Source organism: Rousettus aegyptiacus, unplaced genomic scaffold, assembly GCF_014176215.1.
Source record: "Rousettus aegyptiacus isolate mRouAeg1 unplaced genomic scaffold, mRouAeg1.p scaffold_m13_p_6, whole genome shotgun sequence".
NCBI lineage: Eukaryota > Metazoa > Chordata > Mammalia > Chiroptera > Pteropodidae > Rousettus > Rousettus aegyptiacus.
In genome coordinates, this window is record NW_023416309.1 from 76,558,416 (window position 1) to 76,573,747 (window position 15,332).

Here is a 15,332-nt window from a genome sequence, read left to right on the forward strand (position 1 = left end):
TGTGACCCCGGCTGCTCAGTGGGCCTAGTGCATGGTTATGCCCGGTCCTCTGCAGAGACTGGGGTGTGAGGAGTACCTTAGTCTGGTCCAGTCTCAAGCTGGTTTCTGGCAGCAGAGTGAGCCTCACTTCTCTCTGTTCTCCTTAGAATCGCCACGACATGCTCTTGGTGGAACCACTGAACCGACTCCTGCAGGACAAGTGGGACAGATTTGTCAAGCGCATCTTCTACTTCAATTTCTTTGTCTACTGCTTGTATATGATTATCTTCACCACGGCTGCCTACTATAGGCCTGTGGAAGGCTTGGTGCGGCCCAAGGCTTGGGCCTTGATTTGAAGGAGGGGGGAGAAGAGATGGGCATTTTACAAGACCCCCGAGACCTCAGGCCCAGGCCAGCCCTGCACTCCTCCTCAGCTCACTGGAGAAAGCCAAGGATCCCCTGGAGTTCCTTATATTCCTGTGCTCCGTCCTTCCTCTCAGAATGTCCTGGGGACCCACCCCATCTCCCGTTCTCCTCTCCTCTTTTACCCTCCTGGTTCAGTGAGGCTGAGGGGGAGTACTAGGTTAGAAAGAGTGTCAAAAGAGGGCTCAGGAAGCAGCTCTCTGCTGGGCTGGGTGTCCGCAGGGTCATGGGACGGCTTAAGCCCCAAATCTATTGCCATCCCGCTTGCCTGCCCACGTTTGTTCACTTACTACCTCATTATTCATTCCCTGGACATATACTTTTGAGTATTTCTTCTTTGCCAGGCCCTGGGCCATCCATCAAATCAGCTTAAGCAAGACTTTTTTCTTTCCCAGGAGCTGTAGACTTCCTCGAGTTTCTGAATTAAGTCCCTTCTGTTCAATAGTCAAACATTTAATTTGCTGCCTTTATTTCCAGAGTGCCTTGCTTATAAATTTTAAAAACTTGACTTTGTAGTTAGGTGAAACTTGATCTCTATCTACATGTTAAGGCCATTTAATGACTTCATTTTAAGAGAAAATAGAAACGTACTAATAAGATAAGTTAGTGAACTAGTGCTTATGCAACATCAAAGGTAGGTTAGAAGGAAACCCAATTCAGAACATGTGGCTGAAGCACAAGGATGACACACACGTGTGTGGGATGTCTCTCCCTCCACTATCCGTGGGAAACCGTTATAGTTCTGGGGGACCAGGGTTTGCCATAAGCTGTGAGAGCAGCAGGAAGCATGTGGCATCAGGTCTGTAGAGTGCCTCCACCTATGCCATCACTCTCCTCCCAGTGGAACTCTGGGCTGGGACATTGTCTCAGAGACAGCACAACGTTGGAAAGCCTCCAGGTGCCTCTGCTTAGCACCCGAAGGCTTCCACTTTGGGAATCATGTCCCACAGAAGGGCCTCCATGAAGGTGTCCCCATAATAGTGCATTGTCTTTATTTCTGTCTCTCTCTCCTGGTGGAGGCTGAGCCTTTGTGCAGGAGGTAGGTCTTAATCACAGGGCTTGGCTTCCTGTAAATGTCTGTCAAATAATTGAGTGAATGGACTCACTAACTTCTCTGTACCTTACAGCCTCCCTATAAGCTGAAAAACACTGTTGGCGACTATTTTCGAGTCACTGGAGAGATTATTTCTGTATCAGGGGGAATCTACTTTTTTTTCCGAGGGGTAAGCATTCTCTTCCACACTGTGAGTTTCTATTGTCACCAAAACAAATGAGCCAGGAGACTCAGTGCTTTTTAATTCATTGGACAGGTAGGACAGGTAATGATTCTACTTGAAGAGCTGAGAGGTGCACAGGTGAAGATCAGAGCCCTCTGGGCAGTCACGGTTGCGGGGTGTGAGTCTGTCCAGTGGGTCCCTACAGGCAGTCACTCTTGAAGATGGGTAGCAGGGCTCTCCACAAAATGTAACATTTAATTACAGAAGTAGAGGAGAAGCCTCTTAAGAGATAGGATCATGATTGGTAGTTATTTAATTGATCGAAATAGTCCATTAAAGCTCAGGATAATGAAAGAAATCTACCTATATATTGGAACCATTTTATTTTAATTGAAAACTCATGGATGCACATTCCTTGGCATTCTTCTAATATATGGGCAGTCTTTTCTTTGAATATGAGACCCATGTTACATGTACAAATAATTTTAAAATATTGTGATTTTGTTCCTTAATCTTTCTGATCTAAACTATACACAATTTTTTTTAACTTATTTTTAAAGAGCCTTTCCAAATCATTGAACTGTCGTCACAGAAACAACTGTCTTTATTTTTGCACTCGTAGTTTATATTATAATAAAGTTCAAAGCCACAGCAGTAAGTACAATGGGCAAAAAGCAGTCTTGACAAACACAGGATCAACAGGCGTGAGGTTAGTGGAGTGTATGAGTGTCCCGGGGAAAATCTCCTAGCTGTTAGTGTTCATCAGGGCTGTGGGCATAAATCAGTTAGAATGTTTTCAGGGAGTAGAGAGCACTGGTTAATCTGGTAAGTAAGTTCAGTGGAGGCAGATTAAAGGATTTTTACTAATGTATACTTAAAGAAAATTAGGGGAAAAAGACACAAATTGGAAAGAGGAAGAAAAATTGCTCAATGCCATCATTCAAGCCCAGCAAGTGATACCATTTGGTGATTTTCTCTCCTGTCTTTACTTCTAGGTAGGGTTGTCATGGCACTCTCTGTTTTTAAAAATTGCTCCTGTCCGAGTCACATAACATTACCCCATTAGCCTGACCCATGCTGTTCCACTTTCTTCATAATCTCTGTTCTGACACACTTCCATGGTGTGTCATTTAGGAAGCAATTATGGGTACTCACCATTTAGCCACATATAACCTTTCCTGGAATTTTACTCTATTTACCTGCAGATTCAATATTTCCTGCAGAGACGGCCATCACTGAAGTCTTTGTTTGTGGACAGCTACAGTGAGATACTTTTGTAAGTGACCCTTTGACTCATGCCTCAGTAGCAGACACCATCTTCTGGTTTAGTCCTGAGGTTACAGCAGTCAGCTCTGACTCATTCTCTTACATACACTGGGCTTATAATATAGTAGGACCTCGCAAACTTGTTGAATGATAGAAGGCACTCGACATATGTTTGATGGGTGAATGAATACTGAGGGTCTGCTCTGTGTCAGGTATGAACCAGGTGCTAGGGAATGCCAGACCTGTTTCATGGACGTATGTGGTTTATAGTTTGAGTCAGATATACCCTTGTTCATTTTTTCTATCCTTTTTTCCATCTGTCTGACATTTTCTGAGTTGGCCCTGGAATACCAGGATAAAGTAGACATGGTTCCTGCCTTCCAGGAATTTCTAATCTTTAGGACAGAGTTTCTCAAACTTGGTACTATGGACATTTTGGACTGTATAATTCTTTGTCATGGGGGGCTGTCCTGTGCACTGTTTAGCAGTGTCCCTGGTGTTTTCCCACTAGATGACAGTAGCACTCTCCCTGTCCCCAAGTCTTGACCAACAAAAACGTCTTCAGATGTTGTCAAATGTCCGCCACTTAGGGAGGGTAGAAAATTGCTCCTGATTGAGAATGACTGCTTTCAGGGTAGACAGATTAGTAAAAACACAGTTACAAAAACAATGTGGATATCACAGGGAAACTTCATAAAATAAGCCAGAACCTTATGAGGTTCCCTTGAGGAGCCCAGGTGCCCAGGAGGGGCCTTCAGACAGGGAAGGGTCCTTCTCCCGGGATCTCAACTCATGACCCCTACTCTGTTTCCTTCATTCCTGGGGTCTCTCTCTTTATTCCTGGAAAGTGCAAGAAGTTGATTTCTTACCCTGTTATAGCCAGCTTGTCCCTAGGACTTGTAAACCCCATCTTTTTATATAATCTTGAGAGACTTACACTTTAGACTCAAAGGGCAAATTCAAGGATAGGGTCTATAGGTTTAGCACAATGCCAGTTTGCTTTACGAAGAGAGGCAGTGTTCTCCTACAGAATGTTATACCAATAAGCTTGATTCTATTCTTAAGAAGACCCATTGTGGGCATGTTAATTTTTTAAAAATTTAATTTCTCAAAGCTACCCATATACATAAGTAAAAATTTAAGGAGTACTCAAAAGCTTATAGCCAATATAGGAGTTCCCCATCATAACTCTTCCTATTCCCTGCATCACTTTCCATTATTTTAGCTCTTTCTTCTGATAAGGTAGGTGAGGATTTAGCATCCTTATACTGTCTGGCCCTTTGCTTTCCCTCCTCTAGCCTTCCAGTATGGTTTGCAATAATTTTTTTAAGTCAATATTTACTATTTAAACTTTTATATATCTGTAAATATTATGTGCTTTCGAGCTTCACAATATATTTCTTTTCTTTCTGTTTCTCCTAAGGCTACTAGTTACTTTGCTTTCACTTGTTTAGTTTTTTCCATAGTCATTGTTAATTCTTCCCATTTATCTTGAAGCCTCTCAGTACAATTTTCCTCCAAAATCAATGACATAAATTATATGATCAGATCCCTCATTTTTTTTTTCTTGAGGGATTGTTCCTGGAACACTGTTCTCTCCAACTGGGCTGGTTGCCCTCTGGTTCTGCTGCTTAGCTGTCATTCTGGGAGTTCTCATTGCTTTTCTCCCAGGTTAGAGTTCCTGTCTTTCTTGATTTCCTCCCTTGTTTTATTTGAGCACATCCATCAGTATTTTCATCTAGTGAAAAAGGTAACATAATGATAGAGGGCACTGTGATGATAGTTGATTCTTAACTCATGTTGCTCCAACATGGACTTCCAAGGTGTCGTCCCTTTTTCACTAGCACCTTAGAGATCCTTTTTGCTTCTCTCCTGAGTTGTATTTTTTATTTTCTGAACACTACATATTCCTCCTTCTAGATTTATTTCCTTATTTTGGAGCAGGGCATCCTCAACCAAAGAAAGAAGCTACATAGTGGGAAAGGGGAAAGTAAAATTTCTTTTAAATCTGGCACATCTGAAAATATTTTTACTATTCCTTTGCATTAGATGGATAGTTTGGTTGGATATAATATTCTTTCAAAAATTTGAAGATTTTTCTCCATTGTTTTCTTGCTTCCAATATTATAAATGACAAGTCTGAAGCCACTCTGATTCTGGATCCTCTTTTAAGACCTATTTTGGTTTTTTGCTTTGTAAATCTATAGTATCTTCTTTTTCCCCCCTAGTATTCTGAAACTTGTGTCTTCATTTGCGTTTGTTTTTATTCAAAGTTCTAGACACTTGGTGGACAATTGCAATCTGGAAATTTGTGTCCTTTATTTTTGGTATATTTTCTTGAGTTATTTCTTGATCTCCTTTCTGGAACCCCTATTATTTGTGTAGGCCTCCTGACCTAGTCCTGAACTAGTTCTTATATTTTCTCACTTGTGCTCCATCTCTTTATCTTCAGCTCTTCTTTTTGAGAGATTCAAATCAACTTTAATTTCCAATCCTTCTATTGAGTTTATTAATTTTGATATTATATTTTTTAATTTCTAAGTGCTCTTTTAAAAAATTCTGTTTCTTCCTTTTTTATAGCACTCTATTCTTGTTTCATGGATCCAATATCTTCTTTAATCTCTCTAAGGCTATTAAAATAGTTTTTGGTAAATTTTACTTCTTTTGCATAGTTTTCATTTCCTCCAAGTCATTTGCTTATTTCCCATTTGCTTGTTTTGTTCTCTCTTTCACATTAGAGACTATCCTCAAGATATCTGGAAATCTTTGATGTCTGCTCATGAGTAAGAGTAAAGGACAGAAAAGATGCTTGGAAGATCTTGATGTGTGATTGAGGTTTATAGATTTTGAGCCTCACTATAGGCTGGTCTAGATAAACCATTTATTGGAGAATATCCAAAGTCAATCTATTGCATCTTTTCAGTCTTTTACTAGGGAAGAAGTTTGGCTGCTGGTTTTCTGAGAGCTGAGTGAAGAAGAGGGCTTTCTGTAATCTATATTGTATAAAAATCACATGATCTCCTGTTTTTGGTAAACACCAATGCTTTCATTGATATTTGATAAAACTGAGTCCAAAGACCCTCTGTTTTATCCTCTTCAGAGATAAAACCTCCACTCTTCCATATTTTAGGTCCCTCTTGCCCTCCCCTCCAGAGGTCCCTAAGCGTTTTGAGGCTCCTTGATTAAAAGAGTTGGTTCTCAGCTTTCTGTACTACAATTCAGATTTGGCCTTCTTAGGTCTACTAAGCTAGTTTTCATTTATCTACTGCTTCCCAGCTTCCAAAATTCATATGTGAGGACTCCGTTTGTCACCCAAGGCAACTCTTTACCTATTTTGATTGGCTTCAGCTTTTATTTTGGCCAAGGTTCTGCAAATGTAGAGGTTTTTCTTTGCAACAGAACTCCAATTGATGAGCCAGTGTACTGACATCAGTTTTCAATAGACTCACATCAATACAGTAGCAGTTCTTTGTTGGGTTCTCTCACACACATGAGAGGTGAGGTGTTTAGTGTGGTCTACAATGTTAATGCAGCTGAAGGGACTCTCAGGAGGAGGCCATGCTGAATAAGGAGGCCTGGGACGAATAAGTAAATAAGGACCACTGAGTAGACCCTGTCATAGGATCATCCAAATGTCCTGCATCCTGTCCAGGACTCTGATTTGGGCAGCCTCCACTGGAGAAAGATGCTGAGGACATTTTCCCTGGCTCTCTGCTCCTAAGTTCGAAGGTGTGACTAGCAGACTCTTCCTGTTGTTTCCCAGGAGAGCATGGCTTGACCCTTCTCATGGGCCTAGGCCCTCCTAGGCTCTCTGTTGTCCATCAGATTGTTTTCCTGGGGATTGGGCAGGAAGGTTTCTGAGGCTAAAGCAGTGTTTCTCAGACTTTTTTTCATTACTGCCTCTTTAGACAATTTTTTCCAATTGCCCATCCCGTGAAATTTTAATACCCTGTATGTACTGTATAGCTGTTTATGTACTGTATTTGTATCTGTGCTTTACGTATATAGAGAATAAGATCCTTCTTGGAGGCAATATTGCTCCCACTGAGAATAATGAGATAAAAGAGGCTGGACAGACAGCCCTAGCTCCCACTTTAGCCTGCTGTCTATGCCTCTGAGAGGCCCAGATGGGTGGGGGTCTTCCTGTCTGGGGTGGTGCCAGGCCTCCGGGGTGACCTTAGACAGAGCTTCCTGTCCCCCCACCCTCAGCTTTGTGCAGTCACTTTTCATGCTGGGGACCGTGGTGCTGTATTTCTGCCACCTCAAGGAGTACGTGGCCTCCATGGTGTTCTCCCTGGCCTTGGGCTGGACCAACATGCTCTACTACACCCGCGGCTTCCAGCAGATGGGCATCTATGCTGTCATGATTGAGAAGGTGGGTACCAGGGCCCAAGTGAATTCTCCACAGAGCCTATTTACCTTATGGGTGTTTGAACCTCAGTCTCACAAACTCTATCCATCCTCTCTGTATTGTCCGGGGAGGTGCTAGTTTAGCTTGAGACCCATTTTCCCAGCTAATTCTCCAAGAATCAGGCAATCTGGCTGTGCCTCAGGTTTGGAGGCTTCCCTAACACTTGACCCTGCCTTCACACCAGGTCCCCTATCCCACCAAAATAGAGGCCATGGGGGAGCTGTGAATGACTCCCTCATGAAACCAAACTGTTCTGCATGTTCTCCAATTCCACTTGGGCTCAAGATTAACCCCTAGGCCTGGACTTCGTTCCGATAAGCCTGCTCTCTCCTGCAGATGATCCTGAGAGACCTGTGTCGCTTCATGTTTGTTTACCTTGTTTTCTTGTTCGGGTTTTCCACAGGTAAAGGTCTGGGTCACGGCTGGTGGGAGGAAGGGCTCCTGCTCACCTCAGCTTCCTGAGGACTTTGCGGGGACTGGGTGGGGAGGGGACCAGTTGAGTGTGTGTTTGCAGATGCCAGAGGGGATACACAAAGAACACACCAAAATGAGCAGGAGAACCTGGAAATGTTTTTCATAAAGCATTTCTAGTAATTTTTGAGGTAAGAAGTGCTGCTTGCCTATAAGATAGCTGCATTCTGGCTAAGTTTTTTTTTTTTTAACTTTTTATTTTGATATTATTTTAGATTTACAAAAAAGTTGCAAGAATATTACAAATAACTCTCTATACTCTTTCCCTAGATTCTCCAAATTTTACCATATCTTTAAATCACTTTCTTTCCCTGCTACACACCAAACACATATACATAGACACATGCACACTCACTACACGCACTACACACACTTAAAAAACCTGAGAATAAGTTTATGATCAGACATGATCAGCCCTTTACCACTAAATTCTTCAGTGTGTGTTTCCTAAAAATATGGGCATTCTCTTACATAAACACAGTATAATGAACAAAATCAGGAAATTAACATCAATACAGTACTATTAGCTAATCTATACCAACCTCATTCATATTTCACCAATTGCCCTAATAATGTCTTTTATAAAAATGAAAATCCCAAATCTTGCATTACATTCAATTGTTAGACTTTTTTAGTCTCCTTCAATCTGGAGCAGTTCCTCAATCTTTCATTGTCTTTTGTGACCTTAGCATTTTTAATGAGTAAATGCCAGTTTTTACGATATCCTTCAATTTTGGCCAATTCCCTCACAATTTGATTCAGGTATGCCGTTTTGGTTAGAATATTGAGGGAGCAATGTATGTCTGTCCTCCTCAGTGAATTGTATCAGGAGTCTCACACTGCCTGTTTGTCCCATTTCTGGTGATAACTTGATTATTTGGTTTTCGTGAGTCTGCCAGATTTTTCCACTGTCAAGTTATTATCTTTCATTTTGTGATTGATAAGTAATTTGTGAGGAGAGGCTTTGAGCTATGTAAACATCCTGTTCTGCATCAGATTTTTATCCAGTCATTTTGGCATCCATTGATTGATTTATTTGCATCTGAATTACCTAATCCCAATGGTTGTCAAATGCTGATATTCTAACTCCATCATTCCTTCTGCATTTATTTGCTGGCATTCTGTTATAAGGAAGAGCTTTCTGTTCTCTTACATTTATTTATTTACATAAGTATAGCCTCATAGATTCTTTTCTGTTTTTGTTTTTGTGGATTTTCACTTTATTATTTGGGTTATAATTCCTTACTATCATCATCTATTTTGATGCTCAAATTCAGGGGTTCCCAACCTCCAGGCTGTGGACTGGTATTAGTCCATGGCCTATTAGGAACAGGAACACACAGCAGGAGGTGAGTGGCAGGCCAGCAAGTGAAGCTTCATCTGTATTTGCAGCTGCTCCCCAGTGCTAGCATCACCACCTCAGCTCTACTTCAGATCATCAGGCATTAGATTCTCATAGGAGCACTGGTCTCTGGTGCCAAAAAGGTTGGGACTGCTATTCAAATTGTCAGAAAAATCATCACTGGTAGCCTCTTCCAGCTAGCTCCTGTGTTTTTTTGACACATCCATATAATTTTTTGAGCATCCGGCTCTTCTTTGATCCTTATATGAGTTTTGCAGTTACATAGTTCACATGGCCCTCCCCTGTCCCCGCCCTATAGCCTGTCTCAATTTTTCTGTCTGGGAGTTATGGGCAGCTTTGACTACTAGGAACTTGGGCTCTGGCCTCCTGTCTGAAGGCATGGCTTAGTAGCCATAGGAAGGGATTAGGCCAAGTGGGTTAGTGGATACACTGGATATACAGTAACCATGGAGCACAACTGCTACAGAAGTTCTCAGGCTCCAGACTACATTTCCTACAGAAGAATGCAGAATGCAGCAAGAGGCCAATCTGCTCTGAGATGCTTAGCCCTCATGGTTCTGGAATGGACTGGCCCTGGGTCACTCTCTAAGAGGCACAGGCAAACAGAGTGTGTGACTGAGAAAGTGAATGAGGATCCAGGGCTGACATGTAAGATTAGAAAGGTTGTACATTGCACAAAAGCTGACTGTATTTACATGGTACATATAGATTTGTATATTTATTTTAACTTTTTTTCCTAGCAGATGATGACAAAGTTCTTATCGTAACAAAACAGTATATTATGACAAATTTTTGGTAGTTTTGTAGAAAGGGGTGCTTTAAAAAAAAAAATTCACAGAAATGTACTACATAGCCAAGCAGTGTTTCTGCTGCAGACCTTTCCTGGGGTATGTTAGGGGACCTGGAGTCTTGGCTTCCATCCAACCACACCCTTCCTTCCCTATGCTCTACAGCGGTGGTGACACTGATTGAGGATGGAAAGAATGACTCCATATCAGTTGAGCCCTCATTGCATAGGTGGCGGGGGTCTAGTTGCCGGCCGCCTGACAATTCCTACAACAGCCTGTACTCCACATGTCTGGAACTGTTCAAGTTCACCATCGGCATGGGTGACCTAGAGTTCACCGAGAACTATGACTTCAAGGCTGTCTTCATCATCTTGTTGCTGGCCTATGTGATTCTCACCTATATTCTCCTGCTCAACATGCTCATTGCCCTCATGGGTGAGACTGTCAACAAGATTGCTCAGGAGAGCAAGAACATCTGGAAGTTGCAGGTGGGTGGTTTGGTTGTTTGGTGGAGTGTGTGCAGCAAGAGGGCGTCGACTGCTTTGTCTGCTGCTTAACAGCTGGGTGCATGGGCCCCTCCAGGGTTTGAGGAGGTGGCCAAAAGGCCAGCCAGGCCTGGAGGATCAAGCAGCAGCATCTCCCTCAGTCATCTCCCTTCTGGCTCCTCCTGCAAGATTTCCCTGCCCAATGTCACCAGCTTGTTATCAGTAAACACATAGACATGGTATTTACTGTGGGCTGGGCAGCCCGCAAAGGGAGAAGATGGGCATCCATGTGGTGCCCATCTCAGAAGAATTTGGTCTAGGGGGGCCCTAGAGACAGAACTCAGGGGTGCAGTTAATATGAGGCAGGTTTTGACAGCTGCATTTCTGGGCCACTTGGTCCACCTCTGCCTTCCCAATGAATAATAAATGTATTGTGCTTATTAAGTAACACTGACTCTATGCCAGGTACTGTTCTAAGTGTCTTGCTTACATGCTCTCATTTAATCCTCACAACAATGCTATGAGGCAGATATTATCAGTCTCCCTATTTTGGGATGAAGGCACTGAGGCCGAGAAGATAGGTATCTAAGTCCAAAGCAACTAAGTAGCCCAGCCAGGAGTCAGCCCAGGCAGTCTCATGCCCATGGTCCTGCTCTTACCCTCTACACTATGTTGCCTCTTCGTGAGCTCCTCAGGGAAGGGTCTGGGGCTGATACGTTCCACGTCGCTCATGGGAGTTGCCACTCACCAGCAGTGCCTAGGCAGATGTGGGGCTGGGTGGGCTGAGCTTCCATGGAGGATGCGCCCACCAGGCTGCAGAAACAAGCCTGGTGTAGAGGGCACTGCAGGTCCTACCAGGAGGGGCTGGGCATGGGAGAGACCCTGGAGAGGCTGATCTTGGTAGCAAGCACTAGCACCCAGGGGCAGTGCCTGGATGAGCCCTCTGCCCCTCCACCATATGTGTCTTCCCACAGAGAGCCATCACTATCCTGGACACAGAGAAGAGCTTCCTTAAGTGTATGAGGAAGGCCTTCCGCTCAGGCAAACTATTGCAGGTGGGGTACACACCTGATGGCAAAGATGACTACAGGTGGTGTTTCAGGTAATGCTCAAGCAGGAATCAAAGACTGAAGAACTTAGGAGCTCAGCTATGAATATTAGGGACCCACCCAGAGCCAGTTGCTGGTACAGAGGCCTGTCTTAGGGCTTACCTGTGGGCATGGGGACTCACCTAGAGCTAGCTATAGGTACAGGGGCTATTCCAGGGCTTAGTGTGAGCATGGGGGACTCACCCAGACCCAGTTGTGGGTACAGAAGCCTGCCTCAGGGCCTCTTGGGGCCAGTCATGATATAGAGGACTCTCTCAAGGCCAGCTGTAGGTACAGCAGCTGCCGTAGTGGTCACCTGTGGGCATAGGAGACCCACCTTATATCTCAGGTGTTGGGACCCAGACATTACATACTGGAAAATGAGATGTCCAGAAAGGGTCACCTGGTGATCAGGATCAGAACCAGGAATCCAATATTAAAGTCCCTGGGCTCCATGGTGTGATCAGAGAACACATCTTCGGAGGTGGTGTCCAAAAGGCAGGCCCCTCTTGGCCCTCACCCTATCAGCTATGTCTCCCCATCCCGGTCTATGGGCTCCTTGGGATTGGCCTGTGAGGCTAAGCCCTTGACCTGGGAAGTTAGGCATGACTCTTAGGTCACCAGCTCTGTGCTTCCCCATTTCCTCACCTCACAGGGTGGATGAGGTGAACTGGACCACTTGGAACACCAATGTGGGCATCATCAATGAAGATCCAGGCAACTGTGAAGGCATCAAGCGCACCCTGAGCTTCTCCCTACGGTCAGGCCGAGGTGAGGTGTGAGGGGAAGGGTGCCATGGCATGCTGGGCAGGTAAAGCCTTGCAGTCCCCTACTCCTTGCAGGCCTTCCTCACCCTACAACCTGGGTGCTACAACAGTCCCAAGTGTCAACCACCTGTATATACTCAGTCATGGGCACTCTTGTGTGCTCTTACGCACGCCTACACAACTGACTGCTCTGTGTGCCCATGCATGCTGGCTCTGCCGGCAACCCTGGCCCAGGCACTGTCCTCATTGCTCAGAGGAAGCAGCTCAGCCCACATCCATCCACCTGGATGGCCAGCCTCATTGTGGGCTGCCCTGTTTCCTCGGCCCTGTTCCTTACACCCAGAGTCTGTGCTCAGCCCTGAAAGGTTTAGGGACACAAACAGGGACACGTGAACACTCACCCTGTGTGACCAGGTAGGCAGAAGAGGGAGCAATGGGAGAGTAAAGGGTGCACCTTGAGTGGAAAAGTCCTGCAGAAAATCACTACCAGAAAAAAAGTCCTTTACCAGTAAATGACAAACATTTAACAGTAGACATTGAATTAAAGGTTTAATTGAAAATTTTTACTTGAAAATTAAGCTAATCTAGTTTATACTGAACACAATTGAATTACTAATTCTTTTAGTTACTAATTTATTTTAGTTTTTAAAAATTTGTGGTAAAATATATGTGACATAAAATTTGCCATTTTAACTATTTTTTAAAGTGTACAATTAGGTGTTATATTAATTATATCCACAATGTTGTGCAACCATCACCACTATCTATTTCTAAAACTTTTTTATTCTTTCAAACAGAAAAGCTCTGTCTCCATTAAACTATTACTCCCTATTTACATGCCCCGCCTCCCACCCCTGGTAACTTCTCTTCTACTTTCTATCTCTATGAATTTGCCAATTCTAGGTACTTCATATAAATGATATCATATAATATTTGTCCTTTTGTGTCTGGCTGAGTAATACTCCATCATATGTTTATACACAGCATATCATATTTTATTTATCTATTTATCTATTGATTGATATTAGGTTGTTCACACCTGTTGGGATTTTGAGATTCTTAGATCTGTATATCAGTATGTTTTATCAGAGTTGGGAAACTATATATATTTTGCTTTAGCCTCCCATCTTCTGCTTTTGGAACTACAATTACATGTGTGTTAGATCATTTGGTATTGTCCCATAAGTTTTTGAGGCTTTGTTTGTTTTTCTTCTTCTTTTTTTTTTCTGTTTCTCAAATTTGATAATTTCTATTGATCTGTCTTCAAGTTCACTGACCCTTTTGTCAGGCATTTCAAAACTGATATTAAGCCCATCCAGTGAATATTACATTCCAGGTACTGTGCTATTCAGTATCAAAATTTCTATTTAGTTCTTTTTATAGTTGCCATTTCTCTCCTGAGATTTTTTAGCTGTTCCCTCTTTAAGACTATATATATATATTTCTTTGAAAATATTTATAACAGCAGCTTTAAATTTTTTGTCTGCCAAATCTGCTAAATCCAATATTTGGGCCATCTTGGGATCAGTTTTTATTGACCTTTTCCCCCCCTGACTATGAGTCACATTTTCCTGTTTCTTTGCATATCTAGTAACTTTTAATTGTATGCTGGGCATTGTGGATAATATGTTGTAGAGACTCTGGACTGAATTTTTGTTCAAGTTGGCAGTTCAGTTACTGACCTTGAACTTGTTCAGGTTTAGTTTTAAGCTTTATTATTGTAGATCTGTGGACACTACAAGATATTTGTCAATCTCATCAAGCTTGTGGGATTCAGCCTCTAAACTTTCCACTGATGAGCTTGTCAGGGCTTGTTTTCAGGCTTTGTTGAGTGGGTATTAAGTTAAACCTTACCCTAGGGCATGTAAAGTAAGTAGGGCATTTTTAGTATTTTAGCTAGATCCTCAGAGTAGAGAAAGGATGTTAAGGAGGTCTCTCCACTCTGGTTGGGTTGGATCACTAAGAACCCTTAGTACTGCTCGGTTTTTAGCATCTCTGTCCCACTTTCAACCCCATAGCGGCCACTCTCTCTGGTAAGCCTCATGCAGTCTCACCATGTGCAATCACAGCCTAGTTCTCAGCCAAAGACTTGAGGGAACCCCACACCAAAGACTTCTGGACTTCCAGCCCCTAGCTTCCTTCTTCCTGTTCTCCCATGCCCTGTCCCACAGGCTCTAGCTGATTCAGCTACCCAAACCTCTGATCTCTTCTTCCTTAGCTCAGAAGCACTTCCGTGCTCTGCTTAGATTTTATAGCTCACTTCCCTGTAGTCAGAGAACTTGCCTCTAATCAAAACATCAGGGTGATCAAGGGGTTCACCCTGTGAATTTCACTTCTCTCAGCTATTGCAGTTTTTCACTGCCTGTTGTCTTATGCCAGAAAACATATGGAATATATTTGCTGCATATATTTTATCAAGAGGCTTTCTTTGGGAAAACTACTCAAGGGCTTCACCAGTTTTCCCAAGGGCCTCCTGCAATCCTGTAATTTCTCCCACGATTCTCAGTGGAAACACTCCCTGTATTATTTCATACTTCTTATTGATGATCTCTTCTTCAATTGTTAACTGGTCTACTTTGTTACAGAGTCTTTTGAAGATGGCTTGGAATGTGATTTGAGCAGTTTTCTAACATTATTCTTATTGATTTCATGAAATTTCACATATTTTACAAGATTTGCTATTTCAACTTGCAGTTTATTTACATTATGTTTGCATGACATAGTTGGATGTTTATAATATTGCATATTCACTGTGATATTAACAAAGTTATTGACCTGGTGGCAGGGATATACACATTCATGTTTATTGGGGTGGGGATGGGGAAGGGTTAGAGGCTCCCTGATTTCATACTTATACTTACTCGGCAAATATTTCCTGAGGATTTTGCTTTCTTATACAATTTTATAACAGTGTAAACTTCAGTATGAATAGTCAGATAATTCAGATAACAAACACTTCTCCCTATCCACATGGTACATGTGATTGGGAAGAAGTAGGGGAATGCATGAAAGGCTCAAGGAGAAGTGGTTAGTAGATGATCTAGGGAGAGCACATGAGGGGCTTTGAGGGGGTC

At 42.8% G+C, this 15,332-nt stretch overlaps 1 protein-coding gene across 4 annotated transcripts in view; it reads left to right on the top strand.

Annotated features, from left to right (window-relative positions):
- TRPV1 (transient receptor potential cation channel subfamily V member 1) overlaps positions 1-15,332 on the top strand; it is a 37,664-nt gene that overhangs the window by 20,436 nt on the left and 1,896 nt on the right. For 3 of the 4 annotated variants that reach the window (XM_016138842.2, XM_016138841.2, XM_016138843.2), the window contains exons 8-15: positions 147-305; positions 1,530-1,625; positions 2,825-2,895; positions 7,095-7,260; positions 7,633-7,699; positions 10,084-10,406; positions 11,378-11,505; positions 12,147-12,262. In XM_016138842.2, coding sequence (XP_015994328.2) covers positions 147-305; positions 1,530-1,625; positions 2,825-2,895; positions 7,095-7,260; positions 7,633-7,699; positions 10,084-10,406; positions 11,378-11,505; positions 12,147-12,262 — 1,126 coding nt within the window. Of the gene's footprint in view, positions 1-146; positions 306-1,529; positions 1,626-2,824; positions 2,896-7,094; positions 7,261-7,632; positions 7,700-10,083; positions 10,407-11,377; positions 11,506-12,146; positions 12,263-15,332 lie in introns of those variants that run through there. The other variant, XM_016138845.2, reaches the window with a different exon arrangement.